At 41.0% G+C, this 13,054-nt stretch overlaps 2 protein-coding genes across 4 annotated transcripts in view; one reads left to right on the plus strand and one right to left on the minus strand.

Moving 5' to 3' along the window:
* Positions 1–13,054, plus strand: part of LOC118668947 (WD repeat containing planar cell polarity effector) — a 244,340-nt gene that overhangs the window by 8,147 nt on the left and 223,139 nt on the right. The window lies entirely within an intron of this gene.
* Positions 2,538–3,384, minus strand: LOC118669418 (40S ribosomal protein S2-like). The gene has a single exon (XM_036335529.1). It carries the CDS (start codon positions 3,363–3,365, stop codon positions 2,538–2,540), a length of 828 nt encoding a protein of 275 aa, XP_036191422.1. The 5' UTR covers positions 3,366–3,384.

The raw sequence follows: 13,054 nt of genomic DNA on the forward strand, positions 1-13,054 counted from the left end.
AGACATATAGCCTACAGTATATGTATACTGTGTACTATATAGTATATATGTGTGCGTATATATACATATATATAGTGTGCATGTGTAGAGAGACAGACAAAGTGTCTAGTAGAGAACACTGCATTTCTAGGTTATTTTTGTCATGTAATATAAAGAAATAATTACTGTATCAGTAATACTAAGTCTCTTTAGTTAGAGCAGTTCTAAGCATCTCTCCTTTGTCATATTTTTAAATATTGTATTATAGAATTATTGGTGGCAGTGGTATATATTCGTCTTTTCATTTTAAAGAGAATATGATTATGACTTTTATACAAATATAAAATGAACATGAGTCAAATATTTTATTTAACTCATTAATTGTGATATTATATTGTTGCCAGTTTGAAGTACCACATATTTATAGTCTAATAAGGAATGCTGAAATGAATTTACAAGTCAATGTAGAATAGGCAAAATTGATTACTATGCACTGGACAATAATCAGGACCAATTTGCATTTCTGTAGACAGGAATCATTTGTATTATTATCAATTTTCTACAAGTTAACCTCTCTCTTTACAGACTTATTTAAAAAGCCTTGACAATGACAGACAAATGGCTGGGCTAGCCTAGGCACCCATTAAATTTCAGTCTTTCACAATTTTCCGTACTATCAGTACTGATTTTTTTCTCTGGTACTTATATTAGCTTGATTTTAGTAATTGCAAGAAAGAAACTGTTTCATGTCCACAGAATTATTTCAGTTTAATCATGTAAATTCTCTGAGGGTGTGCACCTCAAAATGCATAAACCTATAAATCAATAATATGATGTTCTAGGTATACATGCAAAAGTTGGATGGTTAAAGCCTGTTTTCTGCTTCAGAAAGTAGAAAAAATAGGGATTTTTATCAATTTAATCTTATTTTATTTGCAGTGGAGGAGCCAACTATTTGAAGGAATCCAACAATGAATACTTTTCAAAAGCACGAGTCCTCTTCTAATGCAATTAATTCCTCCTTGCCTTATTTGTTTTGTGAGAGCTTTGTACATCAGATTTTAAGTAAGGTATAACTAACTGCAAAATAATTAGAAGCACTGAACTATAAGAGAATCAATAATGTTATTTTTGTGAAATCTTCATATTTTACGATTTTTTTCTGATGTTTGCTCCCTTGCCAATCATTTATGCTCTCCATTTTATAATAACAATATAGTAGAGCTAACAGTTGCATATCCTTCTTATTTGGGGGGAATATTAAATATGGTGAGGTAGGATCTACCTGTCTACTTCTGGTAGTTAGACTGTGAATGAATCAGACAATCTTGCCCAGGACTCTGACTCTTAAGGAAATGATGTTAAACTGCTTAGATGACGCAGCTGTGGAGAGTATGCCTGTATGAGGGTGGAGAATGGGGATGAGTATTCAGTGGGTTCCAAGGCTATGGGATCTGAGTATATGATTTAGAATTTTCATCATACCTTGCCTACTTTGTTTTTTTCTGGAGCCTGATTCTCTAAGTTTCCATTGATTCTGTAATCTACCTGGTTTTCATGCAATATGTTTCTTTTCGGTTAAAGTTAACTGGAGTTGGTTTCTCTTTATTAAACAAATGAAAAGAAAAAAACAAAACTCTAGTAGAAGAAACAGCCAAGTACATGGTTATTTTTCTAGGTATATGACCACTATCACATTTACATAAGACAAAGTGAAGTGTATTGTATGTGAGGAAAAATAGAAATAATGCTGATACAATTTAGCTTGCTAAATTATAATCTGATAGACTACATGAATCAACTTATGGAATAAGAGTGACAACTATGAATATATAATTTGAATTATTATAATCTTTTACCTATGGTTACATGTCCAAGAATATCCTTTGAATATTTAAAACATTTCTGGCATCTTAAAATGTTAGCTGCTTCTAGTAATAGTGGAGTAGCTCGTATTGAACTAATCCTCCTGCAAAAAACCATTTTAAATTCTGGACAAAACACAAAAAACCCACAACTCTCTGGAGGCACTGGAGAGTGACCATAAGCAGGAAGAAATTGAAGGGAAGTCAACACTTGGAAAGAGAGAATAACATTGTACAAACAAAAATGAGACTTTGTTGCCAGCAAAAAATGCTAAAGGTAGTTCTTCAGGCTAAAGGGAAAGGATACCAGATTGAAAGTTGATCATCTGGAGGAATGAAGAGCACCAGAAATGGAAACTATGTTGCTATTATTAATTCCATTTTGCCCTGAGGAAAGTGAGGCATGGTGGTGTTAAATAATTTATTCAAGATTTTATAACTAACAAGTATCAGAGCCAAGATTTGAACCCAGGATGCCTGACTTTAGAGCTTGTCCTCCTAACTCCTAGATTATACTTCCTCAGAAAATGAAACCTAAGTTAAGCTTCATGATCAGTATATTGCAAGTAAAATGTGCTATATGAATAACACTAAGGTAAAGGTAAAGTATTTGTTAAAATATGAAATACGAGAAACCTTCAATTCCCTTTTTTTTTTTTTTTTTTTTTTTTTTTTTAGCAGGCTTAATTCACTTTATTTTTCTTGTATAAAATTATGTGGTGGCCACTGATAGGGAGACTTGGTGAACACGGTCTCTTTCCAGAGATCTGGGGTGAGATAGCTGTAGGTCTTAGAGATGGCATCAAAGGTGGCCTTGGCGAAGTTGCCCAGGGTGGCAGTGCAGCCCCTGGCTGAAGTGTAGCAGTCGTCAATACTAGCCATCATCAGCAACTTCTTAGGCACAGGGGCCGAGACAATGCCCGTACCCCTGGGGGCAGGGATGAGGCGCACCAGTACAGAGCCACAGCGGCCAGTCACCTTGCAAGGTACGGTGTGGGGCTTGCCGATCTTGTTTCCCCAGTAGCCTCGCTGCACAGGCACAATGGAGAGCTTGGCCAGGATGATGGCTCCACGGATGGCAGTGGCTACTTCCTTTGAGCACTTCACACCCAGACCGACATGTCCATTGTAGTCCCCAATGGCGACAAATGCCTTGAACCGGGTCCTCTGGCCAGCACATGTCCGCTTTTGCACAGGCATGATCTTCAAGACTTCGTCCTTGAGGGACGTCCCCAAGAAAAAGTCAATGATCTCCGATTCCTTGATGGGCAAGGAGAATAGGTAGATTTCCTCTAGGGACTTTATTTTCATGTCCTTGACCAGGCGGCCCAGCTTGGTGACAGGGATCCACTCCTTTTCCTCGGCCTTGCCTCCACGAGCTCCGCGGCCTCGGCCCCGGCCCCGACCCCGACCCGGGCCGCGAATGCCGCTGCCAAATCCTCCACGGAAACCGCCGCGACCTCCTATTCCGGGGCCCCCGGGGCCTCCGGGCCCTCCCGCAGCACCGGCGTCATCCGCCATTTGGTGTTTCGTCGGAAAAGAAGCCAATTCCCATTTTTAATCTACTTGGTCTTCTATTTTCCCCATATATAATCTACACACTTACTCTCTCCTATGTAAACTTGATAATGATCATCTACCTATATGCATTTCCCTGGTCAATCCCTGGGCAGATAATTTCTATCCCACATTCTTCATCTGTTGGCTTTATTTGTCCTTTAGCCTTTTCTTTACGCTCATGGCTACTTTTTGCAATATACCTGCCTGAAAAACAAGAGCTTCCCATAGCCTAGAGTAGGACAATTAAGTGCAGTGTTGGTGAGATGAAGGCTGAGAGGAAGAGAGAAGAATCACACTGTTTGGTAGGGAAGGACATAAGCATATTTTGAATTCCTTCTGTGTATCAGGTCCATAAAAACATTCCATATTTTTGCCCTCTACTATTTCTGTTTGGTGATATATTATGTAGTTATATTTTCAAGCTTTTTTTTGTTAAATAGCAAATAACATTTTTTTCCTAAGTTAACATCAGTAGATGAGTGGATAAAAAGTTATGCTACATTTACACCATGGAATACTATACTATATAATAAAAGCCTAGGTGGCGTCATGCCCTCGCACGATGTCATCACAAGAGGGCCACCACAAGATGGCTGCCCTCACGTCATCACAATATGGCTGCCATAAGATGGCGGGCAGGGGAGGGCAGTTGGGGGCGATCAGACTGGCAGGGGAGGACAGTTGGGGACAAACAGGCCAACAGGGGATGACAGTTGGGGGTGATCAGGCCAGCAGGGGAGCGGTTAGGGGGCGATCAGGCTGATAGGCAGAAATGGTTAGGGGCAGTCAGGCAGGCAGACAGGCGAGCGGTTAGGAGCCAGCAGTCCCAGATTGTGAGAGGGATGTCTGACTGCTGGTTTAGGCCCATAGGGATTGGGCCTAAAATGGCAGTTGGACATTCCCCAATGGGTCCCAGATTGGAAAGGGTGCAGGCCTGGCTGAGGGACACCACTCATGTGCATGAATTTTGTGCACTGGGCCTCTAGTGTAGCTATAAAAAAGAAGGATCTCTTACCCTTTTTTATAGCATGGATGGACCCAGAGAGTATTATGCTAAGTGAAATAAGCCAGTCAGAGAAAGACGAATATCCCATGATCTCATTTACATGTGGAACCTAGTGAACTGGTTGAATAAACTGATGAATAAAATAGATCCAGAGCCATAGATGCATGGGAACAGACTGACAGATCTTAGAGCAGCCGTGGGCAAACTACAGCCCGCCGGCCCGTTTGAAATGAATAAAACTAAAAAAAAAAAAAGACCGTACCCTTTTATGTAATGATGTTTACTTTGAATTTATATTAGTTCACACAAACACTCCATCCATGCTTTTGTTCCGGCCCTCCCATCCAGTTTAAGAACCCATTGTGGCCCTCGAGTCAAAAAGTTTGCCCACCTTGTCTTAGAGGGAAGGGGAATGGGTAGAATGGGAAGAGATTAACCAAAGAACTTGTATTCATATATGCATAGCCCCTGGACACAGACAATAATGTGGTGAAAGCCTGAAGTGGGGGAGGCGTTGGTTGGAGGGGGAAATGGGGGATACCTGTCATTCTGTCAACAATAAAAAATATTTAAAAACATTTTATTGCAATATATAGAACAAAAGTGATATTTATATGGATGTTTTTGTAAGTTCACATTTGTAATGTTTGTATCAAGTCAATGAGATTAATCATGTTTGCTAAAAGCAAAGTTTGGAAATGAGAATTGTAGATAATTTTGATCTTAGCTTTTGCACCCAGTTATTTCTATATGATTTTCGTTGCTCAGTATTGAGATAAATGATGAAAAATGGCCCTACTAACAGAGGGGTGGAGAGACAATCATGCAACCACATCCCCACTCCTTTTCTTGGGTTTATCTTAAGTGGTTATAATTACATACAGATTAGACACTTGAGGTTTAAGGCATATGAGAGAGCCTGAAGGGTCTTTTTGTAAAAGGCGAAAGATTTATACGATCTGAAGGGTCTTTTTGAATTGTTCACTTGGGTTACCTCCTCTATTGTAGTCAAGTAGCTTATTTTGAGGGAAAGAGCCTTGTGTGTTTGGGACCCAAAAGAAGCTGGAGAGGCTAAGCTTTAGCCAGGTGTGGGATCAGTGAAGTTGAAGAATTTGGAAAGTACATGCAGGGGTTTGCAGGCCAAGTAGAAAGGACAACAGATGGGAATTTTCCATGGATTTGATGCTGGAGAGGGGCAGGATTCATCTTAAAGGATCTGCCTGCAGCACCGAGAAGGTATTGGATATAGATTAGTTGGGGAGGCGGTAATTAGTTGTGTTGGTGGCAGATAGTGGTGGCGCTGGAGATGGAGAGAAGTAGACAATCAGAAATAGACAGGACGGTGGGTGATGGTTATATTTGCACTTGTGGATAGTGAGAGAGGGGGAGGTGTTTTTAGTTTATCAGCCTTCTTTCTTAACTTTTAAATTGTGTTTGTACTTTTTTTATTCATTACTAGTGGCCCGGTGCATGAGATTCATGCACATCAAAAGGGAATTAATTAGAGGAAATACTTTAATATTGCTTTGTCCTTTCTCTATAATAGAAGTGTCCAGCCAGCCCCACCCCCATTGGGTGACACCAAGACCCAACTGGCCCCACTCCCTTCAAGCCCCGCTGGGCAGGGGACACAGCCTCATGTCCCGGCACCGGGGGGCACGGCCTCAGGTCCCCTGGCCCCGGCGTGATGGTGTGTCAACCATTTGCATATTAGCTCATTATTATATAGGATGCCCAACCAGGTTTACAACTTTTTGCTATAGTTGTATAACTTGTGATAGAAATTAGTGCTTTTCAAATATAGATGCTTAACTAATGTGGGGTTCCTGGTTATATATACACCAGTTTCCTGCTTGCTTTTTAGGTCAGGTAGTAATATAATAATTTATTAAATCTTTGAGATTTTACAATGAGCAAGGCACTGATTAGACCAGTGGTTCTCAACCTGTGGGTCGCGACCCCTTTGGGGGTCGAACGACCCTTTCACAGGGGTTGCCTAAGACCATTGGAAAACACATATATAATTACATATTGTTTTTGTGATTAATCACTATGCTTTAATTGTGTTCAATTTGTAACAATGAAATTGGGGGTCACCACAACATGAGGAACTGTATTAAAGGGTCGCGGCATTAGGAAGGTTGAGAACCACTGGATTAGACACTGTGAGCGATTCAGAAATGAATTGAACGTAGGCATAATGCTGACTCACAGGCACCTTATTTTCCTTAGATGGTTCCTGGATGTCTTACTACAATTCATACCCTGTGGGGTTGGAATATTCCTTTAATTTCCTCAGTTTATTTAAAATATTTACTCTGTATCTTCAGGGTTTATATCTTCTAGCCTATTTTTTATTGGTTCTGACCAATGGTCATCCCTACATTCATTTAAACTCTTATTGAACTTAATTGTGCTTTTGACCATGTTTTATAAATGACAAGTTCATTGGTTTCTGCTCATTAAAAAATACAATACTAACTTTTTACGAGGGGTCTGAAAGACAATCTTCTATAAGTTTTGAGGGTTGCAGTTTTTAATTCTAATATTTTAGGATTTAATACTTATTCCATACTCAGCCTGTTTGTGGCCATTAAGTCTTAGGATAAATGCTAACCCATTTTGCTTTTGTCATTTAGACAGAAGTAGTCTTGTCTTTTTTATCTATATTTTTACAAAAATCGTATCTTCTTGATTGTGTTACTTGCTGCTAAAGGGACTTTGAGCAGGTCTGTTATTTCCTTTTTGGTTTATTTGATGGTAATTTCAGCCAATTATCTGTGTCATGGCTGAAAATACTTAGCTAACACTGGGCCTAGAACCAGTTCTTAAGTATTTATTATTTCCCTTTGGATAATTCTTATCCATTGGTAACACTTAGGAATTTAATTATAAGTAGTTTGTAACCACCTATTAGATATGTGCTAAATGAAACCTGAAAGACTTCCTAAAATTTCTCTTTTGTTTCTATTTTTAAAAAGTGTGTTGCTTAGTATCCTATTTTTTGTAATATATTTTGGTTTTTTTCCTTTACTTTTCTAGAGGTAAAAGTTAGGTTAGTGAGCATGTAACTTTCAGAATCATTGAATCTAATGTCCTACCTTCAGCATTCTGTGTCCCAATGGAATTTTCTTAGTTAAGCACTTTTCTAAGTTTTTTGTTTGTTTATTTTTATAAATTCTTTTGAATGATAAATATTAACTCAGTTCTTTTAGCATCACATGATGCCTGTCATTGAACTTTTAGATTTAAAAAAGATCAATTAACTCATCTTTAATTAGGCCTTTGCTTGTTTGTACTTGATTTTCTATCCAAACAATCATATTTCTTGTTTGTGTTTTAATTTTTGTTTTGGAAAAGCAAATCATCTCTATCTTTAGGGCGTGAAGGTTTTTGTGTAGATTATGGTCTTCTGAATTTCCTAACCACTATTTCTTCTTAAATGACTGTGGCTAAATTTGAGATCTTATGTAAGTTAATAGTTTCCCAAAGTTAATAGCTGAGTGCATGTGTAAGCTTTAATAACTTCAGAAGTATAAATGCTATAGACTTAGAAAAAACTTCATTTGAAATTTTAATTATTTAAATTTCTCCTATCCTTACATTTTTATAAATTTTGAATAACAAAATTTTCATTTTACTCCTTTTGATTGATGATGGCAGGCATTGAAGAAAAAGTTCCTTGTGCCCTTGGTTAGCTGAAGTCAGGTTCATGTTTACAGTAAGAAGAAAATTCACTTCCTATTATGAGAAGGATGCTCCCCACAGACAGTTAATTAACTACTGGATGAAAAAGTCAAAGACTCAGGGCTTAGTTTACAACAAGCCTGGATCTGGGAGATGCCAGCAAAGCAGAGACTATAGCTGGAACTGAATCGGTGTTGGCAAGGAGTCCCAGAAACATGCACTGCACATCTGCTGAATCCAATATTCCAGAAACCACAGACTACAGAATTCTAATAGGGAACTCCCAAAGCATGCCTACATGTTCAAATGCTGTAAGATTACCATGCTAAGTTAGATTACTGTCAACTAATGAAGTGAAAAATTAAAAATTCCAATTATATTCTTGACAAGTTGACCTTTTCTGATGAAGCACCTTTCCTCCTGCGTGGCACTATTGTCTATCACATGTCATTGTGTTTGGTGTACAGAAAAGCCTTCAAAAATTTGGCAACACGAGAATCTTCAAAAGTTTACATTTGGTGTGCTACTAGGAAGTCCTGCCTTATTGGCCCTCTCTTTACTTCTTCTTTTTATGTTTTGTTAATCCTCACCCAAGGATATTTTTCCATTGATTTTTAGGGAGAGTGTAAGAGAGAGGGAAAGAGAGAGAGAAGCATTGATGTGAGAGAAACACATCGATTGGTTGCCTCCTGCATAGGCCCTGACCAGGGCCCGGGACTGGGAAGGAGCCTGCAACCCAGGTACATGCCCTTGACTGAAATTGAACCCAGGATCTTTTGGTCTGCAGGTCGATGCTCTATTCACTGAGCCAAACCAGCTAGGGCTGGCCCTCCCTTTTTTATTGAGAAACTAGAGGCCCAGTGCACAAAAATTTGTGCACTCGGGGAGGAGGGGGGGTCCCTCAGCCCGGCCTGTGCCTTCTCGCAGTCTGGGACCCCTCTGGAGATAACGACTTGCTGGCTTAGGCCTGCTCCCGGGTGGCAGAGGGCAGGCCCAATCCCTAGGTGCAGCTCCTGGTCGGGCTCAGAACAGGGCCGAATGGGGAGTTGGGGCACCGCCCCCTGTCATGCACAGAGCAGGGCCCATCAGGGGGGTTGGGGCTCCGTACCCTGTCATGCACAGAGCAGGGTCCATCAGGGGGTTGGGGAGCTCTCCCCTGTCATGCACAGAGCAGGGCCGATCAGGGGGTTGAGGAGCTCCCTCCTGTCACTCACAGAGTAGGGTCGATAGGGGAGTTGGGGCACCGCCTCCTGTCACACTCAGGGCAGGGTGGATTAGGGGGTTGGGGCATCGCCCTCTATCACCCACAGAGCAGGGCTGATCAGGGGGTTGGGGCGCCGCCACTGTCACACTCAGGGCAGGGCCGATGGGGAGGTTATGGCTCTACCCTGTCACACACTGAGCAGGGCCCGTGGGGGGGGGCGGGCGGGGGTTGGGGGCGCCGCACCCTGTCACACACAGAGCAGGGCCGATCAGGGGGTTGGGGCGCCACAGCCTGTCACACACAGAGCTGCAGGGCGATCAGGGGGTTGGGGAGCTCCCCTCTATCAGGCAAAGAGCAGGGCTGATCAGGGGTTGGGACGCCTTCCCCTGTCACGAACAGAGCAGGGCGGATAGGGAGGTTGTGGCCCCGCCCCCTGTCACACACAGAGCCGCAGGCCATCAGGGGGTTTGGGCGCTGCCCCCTGCCACGCTGATCCCGGTGCCGGGAGGCCTCGCAGCTCCGCTGATCCCGGTGCTGTGAGGCATATTAACCTTTTACTATATAAGATAGAGGCCTGGTGCATTGGTGGGGCTGGCTGGTTTGCCCTGAAGGGTGTCCTGGATCAGGGTGGGGGTCCCCACTGGGGTGCCTGGCCAGCCTGGATGAGGGGATGATGGCTGTTTGCAGCTGGTCACACACCCTTCAGGGTGGGGGTCCCCACTGGGGTGCCTGGCCAGCCTGGGTGAGGGGCTGAGGGCTGTTTTCAGGCCGACTGAAACTCCCAACTGCTCCTTTTTTTTCTTTTTTTTTTTTTATTCTGGGCCAGCTTTATTTCTGGCTCCAGCTCTGAGGCCTCTGCTGCTGAAAGAAGGTATCTGGTTTGTTTTGGTTCTATAATCAAAACAATGTATAACTCCAGCTCTGAGATCCTGGGCTCGCTGAAAGCAGGTTTCTGGGGTTTTGTTTAGCTTCTATATTTGTTACAATGTTTCGTAAACTGCAAGCTCAGAGGCCGGCAAGGCAGGCAGGGAACGTTGGAGTCCTCCGTCACTGAAGCAAGCAAGCCTCATGTTAGTTTCAAGCTGCCTGGCTGCCGGCCGCCATCTTGGCTGGCAGTTAATTTGCATATCTCGCTGATTAGCCAATGGGAAGGGTAGCGGTCATACGCCAATTACCATGTTTCTCTTTTATTAGATAGGATAATTCACATATAAAATTCAACCTTTTAAAGTATACAGTTCAGTGGTTTTTAGTATACTCATAACGTTTGCAACCATCACCACTATCTAAGTCAGAAGATTTTCATCACCTCAAAAAGAAATTTCATAGCAGACATTCCCTATTTTTCCTTCATTCTAGTCCCTGGCAACGAATCTTTTTGTCTCTATGGATTTACATAGTCTATATGGTTTGTATAAATGGGATTATACAATCTGTGGCCTTTTGTGTCTTTGAATTTTTTTTTTTAAATATATTTTATTGATTTTTTACAGAGAGGAAGGGAGAGAGATAGAGATTTAGAAACATCAATGAGAGAGAAACATCGATCAGCTGCCTCCTGCACATCCCCCACTGGGGAAGTGCCTGCAACCCAGGTATATGCCCTTGACCGGAATCGAACCTGGGACCTTTCAGTCCGCAGGCCGACGCTCTATCCGCTGAGCCAAACCGGCTTTGGCGAATTTTTTTTTTTTTAAGAATCTACAAATCAGTGATGGATCTTATTTAGCAGTATTTTAGAATTTTTTTCATTTTCACATTGCAGTAATTAATTAAATAATACCCTTTTTCAACAAGACAGAACAACTGTTATTATGAAATGCATGTGTGACAGTTTCAGCATGACATTTTCTCAGACTAGTGGATCACTAGAGAAGGTCTTCTTACTTGCCTTCTTCCCTTACCTGTTCTATCTTTATTAGACTTTTCTTTGTGAGGTTGTGTGAAAACCATTTTATATGTATCAAAACCTTTTTCTTTGGCCCTAGCCAGTTTGGCTCAGTGGATAGAGCGTCGGCCTGCAAACTGAAGGGTCCTAGTTTCAGTTCCGGTCAGGGGCACATGCTCAGGTTGTGGGCTCTATCCCCAGTGGGGAGTGTGCAGGAGGCAGCCGATCAATGATTCTCTCTCATCATTGATGTTTCTCTCTCTCTCTCTCTCTTCCCCTTCCTCCTTCTCTGAAATCAATAAACATATATTTAAAAAGAAAAAAACAAACAAAACCTTTTTCTTTGGATGATTGTAAGACCAGAATTACAAATGCAATTTTTTCAGCCACTGAAACCTCAGTAGGCTATATATGTGTAAGTATATGTGTGTAATTGTGTGTATACCAGGGGTGGGCAAACTTTTTGACTCGAGGGCCACAATGGGTTCTTAAACTGGACCGGAGGGCCGGAACAAAAGCATGGATGGAGTGTTTGTGTGAACTAATATAAATTCAAGGTAAACATCATTACATAAAAGGGTACGGTCTTTTTTTTTTTTTTTTAGTTTTATTCATTTCAAACGGGCCAAATCCGACCCGTGGGCCGTAGTTTGCCCACGGCTGGTATATACCTACATAAATTTCCTAGCTCTGACCCCTAAGAGGGCCTGGAAGGAATGACAGTCTAGTAACAGTGAATACACTAGTGCTTGCTCAGAACTTGGTTTCTAAATATCATTTTCCATTAAAAGGAATCAGCACTCCTTGGAGAAATGGCTGCTTGTGCCAGAAATCAATGAAGTGTTGAAAGAATGATAAAAACCATGTTAAAAGTACACAGGCTTGAAGGAGCTCTCCCAGCCAAATCAGTAACATGTTGAACATCAAAACAAATGATAGATTGAACTCATTGAATACATTGAAATGCATGAGTACATACTGATGTAAATAAATGAATGAATAAATGGGGTTAAATGGAATGCTCTATGTTATAGGAGAATACCAACTAATAAATCTAGATAAATGTTGGAATTTGAAAATCACCTTTGGCAACCCTCATAGTAATAACTGCTTTAGGCAAAATCATCAATGGATGCTGTAACTAGTGAGTGAAAGTTTGATGAGAAGCAGGATATTTGCATAGTTTCAAAATATCTTCCTACAAAATACTTATTACGTTTTAATAAGTATCAAATACTTATTAACTTTACTGAGGGAAATTTTGGTAGGTGCCATCTTAACCAGGTGATAGAAATTACCAACCCCAATAATGGGACAAGTGAACATTGTGTGCCTTCTGATATAAACCTAGAAGAGCACTGGGTCAGTACTGTGGTATTCCTGCCAAAAATACACAAGTCACATCTAATCACAAGGAAACATGAGAAAGATCTAAATTGAGCAACATTCTATAAAGTAACCAGCATTTATGCTTCAGAAACGTCAAGGTCATGAAAGAGGAAGTATTCCACATTGAAGGGCACCAAAGAGACATGACAGTGAAATGCAAAACATGAAAAACATGATCTGGATCAGGTCATGGACATTAATTATTGGAATTATTGGTGAAATTTGAATTAAGTCTCTGCTTTTAAATAGTAAGATCATGTTGATATTAATTTCTTGATTTTGGTGATTGTACTGTGGTTATGTAGTGTCCTTGATTTTAGGAAATATACACTGAAGTGTTAGGGGATAATGGGCATCATGTTTGTAACTTAATTACTAATAGTTCAGGAAAAAATTGTGTGTGTATTTGGGAGAATGTAAGTTTATTGAGGATAACTGTTAAGCTGGAGCAAGGGCGTATATGAGATTTTCATACT

Source organism: Myotis myotis, unplaced genomic scaffold (assembly GCF_014108235.1).
Source record: "Myotis myotis isolate mMyoMyo1 unplaced genomic scaffold, mMyoMyo1.p scaffold_m19_p_14, whole genome shotgun sequence".
NCBI lineage: Eukaryota > Metazoa > Chordata > Mammalia > Chiroptera > Vespertilionidae > Myotis > Myotis myotis.